At 43.2% G+C, this 13,572-nt stretch overlaps 1 protein-coding gene across 1 annotated transcript in view; it reads left to right on the top strand.

Annotated features, from left to right (window-relative positions):
* Nucleotides 1–4,011, top strand: part of LOC309565090 (cathepsin D-like) — a 28,744-nt gene extending 24,733 nt beyond the window's left edge. The window contains exons 8-9 of the mRNA XM_082269850.1: nucleotides 3,525–3,623; nucleotides 3,765–4,011. Coding sequence (XP_082125976.1) covers nucleotides 3,525–3,623; nucleotides 3,765–3,926 — 261 coding nt within the window. The 3' untranslated portion in view covers nucleotides 3,927–4,011. The remainder of the gene's footprint in view (nucleotides 1–3,524; nucleotides 3,624–3,764) is intronic.
* Nucleotides 4,012–13,572: the final 9,561 nt, after the last annotated feature.

The following is a 13,572-nucleotide window of genomic DNA, read 5'->3' on the forward strand; positions in this document are numbered from 1 at the left end:
GCTTTGTGGCTGATGGCTTGTAGTTCTCAGTGAACTTCCAGGTCACTGGTGAGCACTCATTGATTTCTTCCTGTCATTTAGTAAATGCCTGCCTATATGGGGTACAGGCAGACAGCTACGCTGACAGTCTGCAGGAGCCTGAGATTGCGCCTGTGATCTGCTGATTTTTAATAAATGCACCTTCTTCTTTCTTCTTTTTTTTTCTTCTTTCCTGCAAAAAATGTGCGTTTATCATATACATACATACACACACAAATATAATATAATATATATATTTAAATATAATTATTTTTTTTAGAACTTATCCTTACCCTTTAACTTCCTAGGAAGTGCTATTGAAATATTAAATTTTTTTTTATCTGTCCATTTATACATAAAGTCAAAGATCTCCCAAATTGTAAGTGGTCACTAGAACAAGGAATAAAGGGGGAAATAAAGTCTGAGGACACTGGACTTGATGACTATTAGGGATGTCTCACTTTGTTGGAGTTTCCTCTTCCTGTTGTGGCTATAGATCTGGAAATTTCCCCAGTTGGGCACAGGAAGGGAAATCTCCCCAATTGGACACAAAAAAATCTAAACCTGATGGGTTATATATAACCCTCCTTTATTCTATCAAAAATTGGTAAAAAATGCTTTGCCTCCAGTTCTTCTTAGGCTCTGTTTCCACTAGTGCGGCTACGAAGTCGTGCTACTTCTAGCGCGACTTCGTAGCTAAAGTTGTTTGCGGCTTTCAGTGAGACTTGTCCCTCATTATAGAGGGAAGTCGCACTGAAGACGGCTCAAAAGTAGTGCACAAACTACTTTTGAAGTCGCCGCAACTGAAGCCGCGGCAGTGGAAACGGGCCAGATAGAAATCAATGGCTTTTGACTTGCTGTGCGACTTGACATGTGTCAAGTCGCACTAGTGGAAACCGAGCCTTAAAGTAAAAATGAAATTCATATTCTTATTATGTAGTTGTGTTTGTTTTTTGTTTTTTTTTTTTCTTTTGTTTTTGTTTTTTTAGTTGGCCTCACAGAAGTTACCAATCTCTTATCTGTTCGATTTAAAATACAAGGCTAAGCCATCAAACGCCACAAAAAAATTCTTCACACTGTCTGGCTAGTTTTCCCATGTTGATTTGATCCTTTTGTATTCTATAAAATGTTTAGTGGTAAAACTTAGAATGAAGATTGCTCACAAAGGAGCCCCTGATAAATGTGCCACATCCCTCAATTAAGAAACATTTTACCCTGAGTAATGGGACTTTTAAGGCACTTGTAAAAATCACAAAGATATGTATAATAACAAAGGTTTTATTTTAAGAAACTGAATCAACATAACAAAACTTGAAATATTAAATATTGCAAGCAGTGTGTTCCAACATGTACAGAATGCAGATGATCAGACAGATAATACCCAATGCATTTCGAAGCGTCAGTACTTCTTCCTCAGGGGTAGGTCTGACATCTGTGACTATTCTTCTATGGTTGAATCATAGAAAACATAATTAGTATATGTATATATTTTTATTCAGAAGGTATGTCTATAGACGTAAATATAGTTATTACATTAACAGGAGAATAGCCAAGCACTTACATTTACTGCGTAACTGTACCATTTACACTGTTTGCTGATTAAAAACAATTGGTCCAACCATAGTCTGCCTGATGGATCATGATCCTCCACTAGCGTGAGGCGATGATATCACAGCGAGTTTGTCAGAGGGTGCACTCCACAGTATGGATCTCATTGACGGCTGAAGTCCAAATGAAAGGAACCCTAGCATGGAAGGGAGTCCAAAAATAATAAATAGTATTTCCAAATAAGATATACTCTTGGTTATACTGTCTCATACCAAGGGGTTATTAAAGATTACTATGGGCCTAAACTGGACAATGGCCATAGAAATGCAAATACAATACTTAATGATTGAGAGTTGGTAATATAAAGCTGTGATAAAATTTTATCAGCTATATAGTATATAGAGGTTGGTGGATCAATAGATTCCTAGTAAAGGAACCCATAATATGCTGATATCTAGATTGAAATGTATAGGGTTAGGGATCCTAAGAGTATTTATACTGAGGAGCTTAAGAAGATCTGCCAATATCCGCATTATATAGAAGATGACCAAAGCTCAAAGAAAGTAGAGATATAACACATACCTTAAATTCAGAGGGAGACTATCACGCTGAGAATCGGAGCTCGCAGCAGGCAGAGCACAAATGTCTGCTGCTAAGCCGGTTTAAATATTACTTAATTCAGGCCAGATACCGATCAGCTGAGAGTTGTATCCATTCTTGCTGACACTCCTGTCAGCTGGGCTCCTAAGTGGGCTTCCTGGAGGACAAGGGCTCGACGCCGCCCCGTTGCATGTGCCAGCCAAAGATGACGTGGTGGGGCAGCGTTGCATGGCTGAAGGGAGGTATTGAGCATGCGCCGGGTTTCTGAGCCAGATCCCCAGAATAAAAACAAAGCTCAAAGTGGGGCACTCGTACAAACGGTGCCCTTACCGTGCCGGGTTGTTCAATGAGCACCAACCGGGGAGCACAAACCCTAAGGAGGATCAAAAACACTGAAAATAATTTAGAATTTAATCAGAAGAAGGGAGCATTGCTCAATATAGAAGGTTGCAAATACATCTCCATAGAGTCATCAATGATGTAGTTGCATATCATAAATCAGATTAGACATATATTTGGATGCTAGATGTGATCCATCACGACAGAAATAGTAGAGCACTTGTGAACAAAGATATTAAACAAAACCCGCAGCAGACAGTCATATAAGAAAGGTCATCTGACTACAGAATTACATTAGTTTAACTTGATAAAACATATAAAAAGCATATACCAGTTTCCATTTGGACATAAAGGACCAATTACAGACATTACACCCATTTCAGTCTTAAGTCCCAACATAGATATGAATAAATAATATTCAATGATTGAATGCACCAAGGTGAGGAATTTATTTTTCCATGCCCCCTGATGAAAAGCTTTCAAGAAGCGGACGGAAAGATACCATCTCGTTAAGGCCACGGGGCTCTGTAGCTTTACAGCTATAGATCCATTTGAGTTCCATCTGTAGCAGAATTTTATTCCAGTCACCCCCTCCTGGGGTTAGGATGGATGCGATCTAAAATCAGAAATTTTAACATTGGGAAATTTTCCTCCATGGACAGTGGTAGTGTGGTGGCCTAGGGGGAGTTTGGGATTGCAAGTTTTATAAATACCGGCCACATTGTACTCCAGTTTTTTCTCATCAGAAATATAGGAGTTGTGTAGGATAGATTGGCGTTGGGAATTATACTAATCTATTAAATTTGCGCACATGGATGTTTATATGGGCTGCATGTGCCAGTTTTAAAGGTCCTCCATGGGTTTGTTTGTTTTTTTTTTGTTGTTCAAACAGAATTACATGTTTATAGCTAAAACTGTTCTGTTTTCTCAAAATAAATCTGGGTTTAATTCCCATAAAGGAATGTTATGACTTAATAAAAGTAAAGTATTAATATATTGTTTGTTGTGCTTCTCTGCAGTATATGGTGATCTGTGACAAGATACCCTCACTGCCTGTTATTACATTCAATTTTGGAGGAAAGGACTACAGCCTGACTGGAGAACAATATGTTCTGAAGGTGAGTATTTGGCAGTGTTGAATGAGATATGAAGTAGTGTTTTTATACAGCCTTGGCATGCATTGCAATTAAAACATATATTCTAGGAGATGTATTCTGCCTATAACCCTCCTGATGGTAATCCTGTGTGTTTTCTCTCAGGTGACTCAGTTTGGTCGTACTATGTGCATCAGCGGATTCATGGGCCTTGATATTCCTCCTCCTGCTGGACCACTCTGGATCATTGGAGATGTTTTCATTGGCCAGTATTACACTGTATTTGACAGAGAAAATGACCGTGTTGGATTTGCAAAATCCAAATAATTTAGGCAATACATAAATGGGAGTGTTCCATTACCTGCACGTGCTGACAGTACAGAGCATGTTACTGTGTTATCTACTCCACACCTACCCATGTAAAAACTGGATGTCTTCCTCTCCTTCAGCACAGTGTGTGCCTAGCACACAGAAGGTTCCATCAGTGGCAGCAAATTCACTAAAACCATCTTCCGTTACATCCTAAATTGGCAGCGCTTTAAAGCATAAGTTCATCTTTTAGCAAAAAATAATAAATGCACATTTTTTTTTTTCCAGGCAAAAAAAAAATGTGCATTTTTTCTTTTTTTTTTTTTTTTTTGTTTTGTTTCTGAAGCCACTAAATCATTGCACCAGTGGTCAGCAGATTGCCGGTGCCATGCAGGTCTCCTGCAGACCTGTCGGTGTATCTGTGTGTCTGTACATCGTACAGGCCAGCAGAAATAATCTGACAGGAAGGCTTGAACTACGACTGTTTTTTTTTTTTTTGATTGTAACAGATAGCGGGGTTGGGGGGAAATTACCCCCAAGCAGGGGCTGGTACGTGCGTAACATGTTACCCCCTGAATATGGGTGTTCACATGTTACGAAGGGTGAATTTATCCTTTAACGTGGCTGTTGCTGATACTGGCTTCCATTAAAGTAATCCTGCTGTGGGAAAACTGCTGTGGCTGATGTTGCTCACCTTCTAAAAATGAAATTTGCCTGACTGTTATACTCACCCACTGGCTTCAGTGCTTTGAATCGCTGACCCAGAGCATGTATGCCAATAGAAAAGTAAGAAAACGCAATTAGTTCTTTTGTGGATGTTTTGGGTCACTAACTTGAAGTAAGAGGATCACCATGAGAGCCAGGCAAATAGAATTTTCAAAAGATGTTAGCAGAAGCAGCTTTTGTATGTCTCAGGGCATGTTCCCTTTAATTGTTATCTTATGTAATTGTTGCTTTTTGGGGTTTTTTTTTTTTTTTTTGTTTTTTGTTTTTTCTTTTTTGTTTTTTTATGTAAAATTCTGGGCTTAGCTGTGCTATTTTCAAAGGGATGGTCCGCCCAATAGTAATATTTCAACCTTTTGTTGCTGCTGCTGTTAAATTATTTACTGGCTTCTTACTCTTGGGGGCTAGAGATGAGAGATCTCTGCTACCAAATTCTTTGTTTCACACCTTATGTGGCTAATATGGTGAAAACTTGCTCTTCCTTTTTGAGTCTTCATTTATTTTACATTTTAGAGAACAATGTAGGAACAACATAACTCCTGACTGGAGCACAGTGGCAGCAGCTAATGGGCAGGAGTGGGAGCTGCTTGATAGAACTCTGCTTTCTATAGTTTTGAATCCAAAAATGTTTGACCATGGTCTTGGAAAACCTTTCCAGCTTTATTTCATGATCACGCTTCAAACCCTTCCTGCCTAGCAATACAATTTGTGCTGTGTGATTTTGTATTCTGATTTATGGTTAGTTTAAAAAGCTGTCTATGGAAAATTATTTTTGTATTGGATTGAAAGAACAAATTCTCACTTCTATTTTTGAGGTTATGCACTGGCTTTAATTTTGATAAACCTGAAATAACTTTTACTAGAAGGTTAAATATCGCTCAAGTAAATTGTCGGTACTTGATTCACACTGTAATTTGTGTAATTGTAAAACTTGAAGATTAAAGTTTCTTTAGAAAATGATTCATTTGTTTATTAATGGCTTTATATTTGTCATGTTAAATAGTGTGTGTGTGTGTGTTCACCATCCGTTCATTACTGACAGAAGAACGGTCTGCCGTGTTTACATCGGCAGACCGCCGTTCTGTCTCCATGGGGAGCGATCGCGGGTGCCTAGTGGACATCGCGGCCTGCAGACACGCTGATTGGCTGCCCCTCTAGCCAATCTGCGCACTAACTGCTACACGATGCGACGTACATGTACGTTGTCTCGCGTAACAGAGCCGACCTGCCGTAGTAAAACTACGGTGGCTGGTCGGCATGTGGTTAATCAGAGCTGAATTGTCGGGATCCTGGGCAGAAGGACTGGACATAGTAGACACTCCCTGTGTGCAATGATTACATTTTTATGGGTGTGTCTAGTATGCCCAGAGTCTGCAACTGGTTAATATGATTTTGAATATACCCTGAGGCAAAGCAATCCCTAACTAATTCCCTTCACCCATAAAGAGTCCCTGTTTTTTTTGCAGGGTTTGTTATACGCATGTAATGATGTATAGCAGTGTGCAATGGGTTTTTTGAGTATAGTGATGTGTTGCACTACATGTAGTAGGGAAAGGCTAGCTATAATGTCAAACAGAGAGATCTAAGTATATGCATGTAACAGTAAGAAAAAGGATGCTGCATTCAGCAAAGGGGAGTGAGGCATTGCTTGTTACAGAAAGGCATGGGGCACTGTGTTGTAGCACTTTGTGTAATACAGAAGTAAAATCTGTTGTATGTAATCGAAAAAAAAGTGTGTAACAGAAAGTGATGAGGCATTGCAACAGAGAAATGAAGCACTGAGCTTCCCAGAGAGGTATGAGGCACTATATGTAATAAAGACCAATGAATCACTGTGTGTGTAATTCAGAGGTATAAGGAACAGTGTATAAAAAGCACTACTTGTGGCAGTGTTGCAAGACTGTTTGTATTGGTGAAGTGTAAGAGACTGCATATAACAGAGAGGGATGGGGAACTCCATGTAGCACTGTATGTGTCTGACTTTGTGGGTAATAGGAAAGTGTGAGATGTTTGTAGCAGAAAATGGCAGCCTAAAGCTGGCCATAGATGGATTCAAATTCAGCTAGTTCAATAGGGACTGGCCACAATCTATGGCTGTTCCTGTTCATTAGAAGTTGATCTGATCGACTTTCTTACCAACAGGTTTGTTGGAAAAATATTTGTTCCTTCAGTGCTGCAGCCGATAAACTGCAGCACTGATTAGTGTATTGTGACAGCAGAATCATTACTCTACTGTACTGTACCATAGCGGGGAGGATTCCTCCATCCACCTTGCTTGTAAGGATGGGGAAATCATTCAGTTTTTATGATCAGCCTGCTGGCTGATTTGAAAATGACCTAAACCATGTATGGCAAGCCTAAAGGATAAGTTCACCTTTGGGAACATGGTACATGTTCCTCCCGTGTTTAGGGTGGGACATATAACCTAACCTGTTCCCAGTCCTGCAGCCGCCACCCACTTAAACACCCCCCCCCATCCATGGCAGCAGTACAGGGGGAAGTTCCCCGTACTAGCTGCCACTGTTTAAAATCAGTGTGGCCGTTCAGTTCAAATCATATGGCCATGTCATTCAGACCCACAGCTTCATGTGTCTGAATGAACTACAAGCCCCGTAAGCCTTAGTGGCTGTCTGCTTATAGTTCTCAATTAACTACCACAGTGCTGTGGAGCGTCGTGGTACTTCATTGAGTCCTTGTGCAGGAGAGCTGCATGGCATCAGCGATCTGCTGAATGCTGGTGCAATGCTTTTCAGGCTCCTGCAACAAAAGTAATGAATGCACTTCTTTTTTTTTTTTTTACCTGCATAAAAATGTGCATTTATTTATAAAAAAATTTTTTAAGTGAACTTATTTAACTCTAGGTTTTTTTTTTATTGCTTTATTTAACCACTTGCCGCCCAGCCACCGTCAAATGACGGCGGAGCAGTGCGGCTCTCGTTCTGGGACGGCGTTATGACGGTGCCCCAGAACGGGTGCGCAGTGCCCATAGTGCTGGCAGTCAGTGCCCATCAATGGCTGCTCATCTGTGCTGCCCATCAGTGCTGCCTATCAGTGCCCATCAGTGCGGCATATTAGTACCTCCTCATCAGTGCCTAAAAGTGCCACCTCATCAGTTCCCATCAGTGCAGCCTATCAGTGCCGCCTCAGCGCACATCAGTGAAGGAGAAAAATTACTTATTTTCAAATTTAACTGACAAAATTTCAAAACTTTTCAAAATTTGTTGTCCGTTTTTTTTTTTTTTTTTTTTTTTCTTTTTTTTTTAGAAGGAAATAAATAACCAGCGGTGATTAAATAGAAAAGAAACCTCTATTTGTGTGGAAAAGCGTGACAGCGCTTTCTTTTATTGTACTGTACATGACTCAATAAAAGTTGTTTGAGGAAAAAAAAAAGATCGGTACATGAATCTGTTAACGTCTGTGCCACTCTCTGCTTGGTAAAATACAATAAAGAAACCTCCCGCTTATGGATAAATAGATATAGTGCATAAATAACAGAAAATAATAATAGAGTTTCTGCTAACCTAAAAGTGCCTGTGCCTTTTGAGTAATGAAATCCAAAAAATGTCAGCGCTGCTACATATAAATGTATCTATTAAAATGTGTTGATAACTGAAATAAAGTGCTGATTGTGCAATATCTGTGTTGTAAAGTAATCAGCGCATTACAATAAATAGTATAAATAATGCCAATATTACCAAATCCACTAGTACAAATGTAAATCATAAATATTTGAGTCCAAATAAAGCGCTCTTGGTGTTAAATACACTCCTTAGGGCTCTTTCACACAGGCGATCCTATCAGATCCGTCTGTCAGTTTTTTAGGCGGATCTGATCGGATCCTCCATGCAGCTCTATGGGGCAGCGGATGTCGGCGGAGACACCTCCGCTGCCATCCGTATCCGATCCTGTCCGTGAAATCTGGACGGATGTAAACCCTATTTTTCCATCCGTTGAGGGATTGGATGAGAGCGGACAGACGGTCCGCTCTCATCCGATCCCCCATAGAGAGCAGCGGGAGCTGTGACACCTCCCTCTCCGCACTGCAAGCGGAGACGAGCTATCATCCGCCGGCTCAGCGGGGATCGGCGGATCGATCCCCGCTGAGCAGCACGGATCCGCCTACGGAGGCGGACCGTGTGAAAGAGCCCTTAAGGTTCTTCAAACTACTTGGAAGGTGCTCCCCTGTGGTGTCCCCACTCACCGGAAATACTTTGATCATAAGTCTGTGTATTATAAAGCTGCTCCTAGTTGCATCTGTGTAGATGGTTGTTGAAGGTATAATGTTGCGGCATAGACTGTTGGATGTACTCCGTAACCCAAATGAAAAAAAGGAATCTCCATAGTGAAGTATCTTCATCCCAGTTTACATTTAGCCAACTCCCCAGAATCTCCCGGCTGCCCGCTAATTGGGGCTAGGAATACAGTGGTTTTCGGGAAGCGGTCATATACATGATGCCAGCTCAGAGTTGGTCTTAATTACTGCCAGTTTTTAAATTTTAAGAACTGGCGGCAATTCGTTAATTTGTCCCTGTCATAATGACAGGTTCCTAAAGTGGTGTTAGTATGAACTACCGGAGTTTGCTGCATGTGTCGATAATGTTGTTGGCATAAATAGTTGCCTGAATTGGGCACTGTTAAATCTTTAGGGAACTACTCTCAGAAATCTGCAATAAAGATATAAATAATACCAGCGCTGGAATGAATGTCAGGTAAAGCAGCTGTATGTCAATCCCTACATATAGGGACAATTCAGTATCTTTCACCCTCAATATATAGTGCTGACCTTTAACGTCATTAACAAGCAAACATGTTTTTTTCTTATAATAGGGCAAAAAACATTTCTCTTTATCATTCATTGACTGACATAGCTCCTGGTTTTCATAACAATTAGGTTATACTTCCCCCTACAGGAGTAGGACGCTAGGCAGAAACAAATTCTGGCTACACCCATGGGCAGTCCCAGGGGGTATACTCCCTCTCTGTTTAGCCCCTCAGTTTTTTTTCTGCCTAGTCTGGAGTAAGGTTCCTGGTATGGTGAGTAGCTGCCTAGTCTGGAGTAAGGTTCCTAGTGTGGTGAGTAGCTGTAACCCCCCTCTCCCCCTGGAGGGTTTTGGAGTGGATGTGGGGTCCTCCTTGGGACGGTCAGACCCCCGGGCTCACCTCCTTCCCCCAGGCACCCCCCTCATGTTGCCCTCCCCCCCCCTCCACATATACTGGGGCTGTTTGGGTGGTTTAGCCACTTTCCAGGGGTGGGGGCAGGGCACTAACTAGCGATAGGGGCGGGGGGGTGCACCACCGGCAACCAGACGATCGACTGTGCGTGGGAGGTTGTACCTGGCGGGGTCTCCTGCCTGGATCTGTCCTTGAGGCCTATGCCTCGTGGTGCCGCCATTTTGTTTGTGGCCTGTGTTCTATACACAGCAGCCATGTTTGTGTAGTCTGGCAGCCATTTTGCTGTGGTTTGCCATTAAAAATAGTGGCGGCCATGACAGTGGAGCCCTGTGAGCAGCCATTTCGGTAGTGGGAGCCCCTCCTCATCCCTTGGTTCTGACTCCTGGATAATTTTTTACTTCCTGATCACTGCACATGTAGTGCAGATTATCCTGGAGGCTGCAGGTGCTTGTCTCTGCAGGTGGTGAGTCTGGTGGGGTCCTCTCCCTCTCTGCTGAGGATCGATTGGTGCTTTGTGCTTGGTGACTGGGTGCCAGCGCACTGGGGGTTGTCCCTTAGTGTGTTACACTTCTTTTTTGTGGGGGCCCCCTAGTGACTCATGGAGTCTTTGGAGCACATTTCCCCACCTGGTCCCCTCCCCGAGGCTGTAGAGCTCTCCAGGTCCCAACCATCCATCCATTCACTGACGGAGGTCCTGGAGTCCCTTGTGTCCTGGGTGGAGGTGGCTTGCGGGTGATGGGCTAGCAAAAAGTGCCCCCGCCTTCCCCGGCCTCCTCTGTCTCATCAGATCCTGAATCTGATTTGGCTGCTGCGGATGTGGGTCACTCTGTTGGGTCTGCAACCACGTGCCTGGAATCCTCTGATAGTGAAGATGATTCCTTCACGTCTAAGACCGTGCACGAAAAGGTGCTGGTGAATGCACTGATTGTATCTGTGCATAAGACCCTGAAGATAGAGGACGCAGCTGAAGCTGCGACTGAGGCGCAGGTACACTTTGGCACTCAAGCCATCCAGAGCGGCCTTTCCCTGTCTATTTTTGATGGAATTGTTGCTAAAGAGTGGAGTTGACCAAAGCGTCCCCGTGGGGTCCCTAAGCGCTTTACTAGACGTTAGCCCTATGAGGAGTCCCTTCTTAAGGAGTAGATTGTGCCCCCAGTTCATTCCAGCCCTTTCCGCCGTACACATTCCCGGGGTGGAAAATTGGGAGGCGGATTATCTCAGTCAGCAGGTGTTGGACCACGGGGAGTGGTCCCTTCATCCGGAGATGTTTCATCAGCTATGTCTCCAGTGGGGCACCCCCTAAGGGGGATCTGTTGGTGTCTCAGCTCAACAGAAAGGTGCAGAGGTTTTGTGGCTCGCTCAAGGGCTCCTCTGGCGGGCGCCATAGAGGCGCTGGTGGTTCCGTGGGGTCAGTATTCAATTTACGCCTTCCCTCCTCTCAAGCTTCTGCCAAGACTTCTCTGCAGGATCGAGGCAGAAGGGATACTCGTCATCTTAGTGGTTGTGGACTGGCCTCGACGAGCTTGGTACGCCGATCTGGTGTGGCTGGTCGCCGACATTCCGTGGGAGCTTCCTCTCAGGGAGAATCTTCTGTCCCAAGTACCGATCTTTTATCCTGCTTTACAGTCGCTGGCTTTGACGGCTTGGCTGTTGAACGCCAGGTGCTGAAGAACTGGTTTATCTGAGTCGGTGATTACTAACCAATTGAAAGCTAGGAAATCTACTTCTAGGAAGATCTACCATCGTACTGTACGTGGAAGACATACATTGCGTGTTGTGAGTCTCTTTGGGTTCTTCCTCGATGGCTCGGATCTTAACCTAACTTCAACAGGGGGTTGAACAGAAATTGGCCTTGAGTACCATCAAGGGACCAGGTGTCGGCTTTGGCGGTCTTCTTTCAATGACCTTTGGCCACACTCCCTGGTGCCTACCTTTCTTCAGGGTGTCCGACATTTCGTTGCTTCAGTGCAGGCTCCTTTGCCGCCTTGGGATCTTGGTTTGGTGCTTTCAGCTCTGCAGAAGCCACCCTTTGAAAATTTTCGGGAGATTCCTCTGCTTACATTGTCCCAGAAGGTGGCCCTTTTAGTGGCTATCACTTCTGCGCACAGGTTGTCGGAACTGGCGGCATTATCCTGTCACCTGGTGATTCACAGGGATAAAGTGGTTCTTCACCCCTGTCCATCGTTCCTTCCAAAGGTTGTCTCTGACTTTTATTTGAATTAAGACATTGTGTTGCCTTCCCCTTTGTCCCAGGCCTAAACATCTGAAGGAAATTGCCTTGCATGTGTTGTCCGGGCAATTAGGGTGTACCTGGCAGCTACGGAGTCTTTCAGGAAGTCAGACTCTCTATTTGTGCTCATGAATGGACCTCGAAAAGGGTGGTCTGTTTCCTCTGCAACCATTTCCAGATGGATCAGACAGAGGGTGGATCAGGTCTATTCCATCAGGGGTCAGGTTCTTCCTTTCCCTGTCAAGGCATACTCTACTGGGGCGCTTAGTGCCTCCTGGGCCTTCCATTATCAGGTGTCAGTGATGCAGGTTTGCAAGGCGGTTACCTGGTCGTCGGTGCACACTTTTATAACATTTTATAAAGTGGACGTGTTGGCATCTGTGGATGCTTCCTTTGGCCGCAAGGTTTTGCAGGCTGCTATTTAGAGGACCTGATCAAATATAGTAATGTCAGCCCTGCAGACAAATTCCATTACAACATCCAAAGAATTGCAAAACAAATTGAAGAAAAGGCAAATCACAACCAAAACATGGTCCTAAGACCTATTCGTGATGTTACCTAGTACACTAGGACTTTAAAGGGTATGGAATTGTCAAGAAAGAGGTGAGCATGTATAGATAAAATATTAATTTTATTGAAGATAAAAAAATGTTAAACGTTTCACATCAGTGACAATAGAAATACATCATATGTACAGACTGTGTGAACTAGACAGAGACATAGTATGCCGGTTCAACGCGTTTCGCAAATTAGTGATAACCAATAGTTGCTTTGTCTGGAACCATAAATATGGCTATATCATCTCTACAGACTTAGGGGTGGGGGTTGGCCCTAGCCAGTCACTTCCAGTGGGACCAGCCTTCAAAGGATGAAGCGTGATCAGGACGCCGACAGTCTGCTCCTGCTAGCGCGCCACTAGACGGGATTTTTGGACAAGCGGCAGATAAGGTTGGTTTATGAGGGATACTTCACTATCTATACCCCTCCTAATCAGTTTTATGCTCTTATTCATTCACTTCATATATGAGGTCTTTACAAGTATTTATTGATAATACCCTTACTGGCTGGCCACCCTTATCCACCTCCATCCACCATTGGTGCTAGTGGGAGGTTGGATGACCTACACACTTCTATCCCCTCTGTATGAATTATGTGGGTTTTTAACCTCTAGCCCCCTAGTACTAAATATGGGATAATCTTATCCATGGGGATTATGTTGATTTGTAGTCATACATATAGGGCCAAGTGGAACTCAGGTAGATATCTATCTATCTATCACTTATTTACCCAGATATCGTGTTCATCTTTCTTACTTGCCCTGTTCAGGCACGGTCCAGTTCACATCTGAACACGAATGTCTCTATGGTGGGTGTACACTAAGCCTCCTGTGGGGATAATTTGGAAGACTTGGGTTTATCCTTGAGCTGGTGCAATACGCCTGACCAGAATAACCACATCTATATGTTTTTAAGCATAATTATGGTAAGCATCTATGCATTATTGGACTCTATAGTCCTTCAAATTACATTGCACTAGAGA

This window comes from Pelophylax lessonae (assembly GCF_965119305.1).
Source record: "Pelophylax lessonae genome assembly, chromosome: 10".
NCBI lineage: Eukaryota > Metazoa > Chordata > Amphibia > Anura > Ranidae > Pelophylax > Pelophylax lessonae.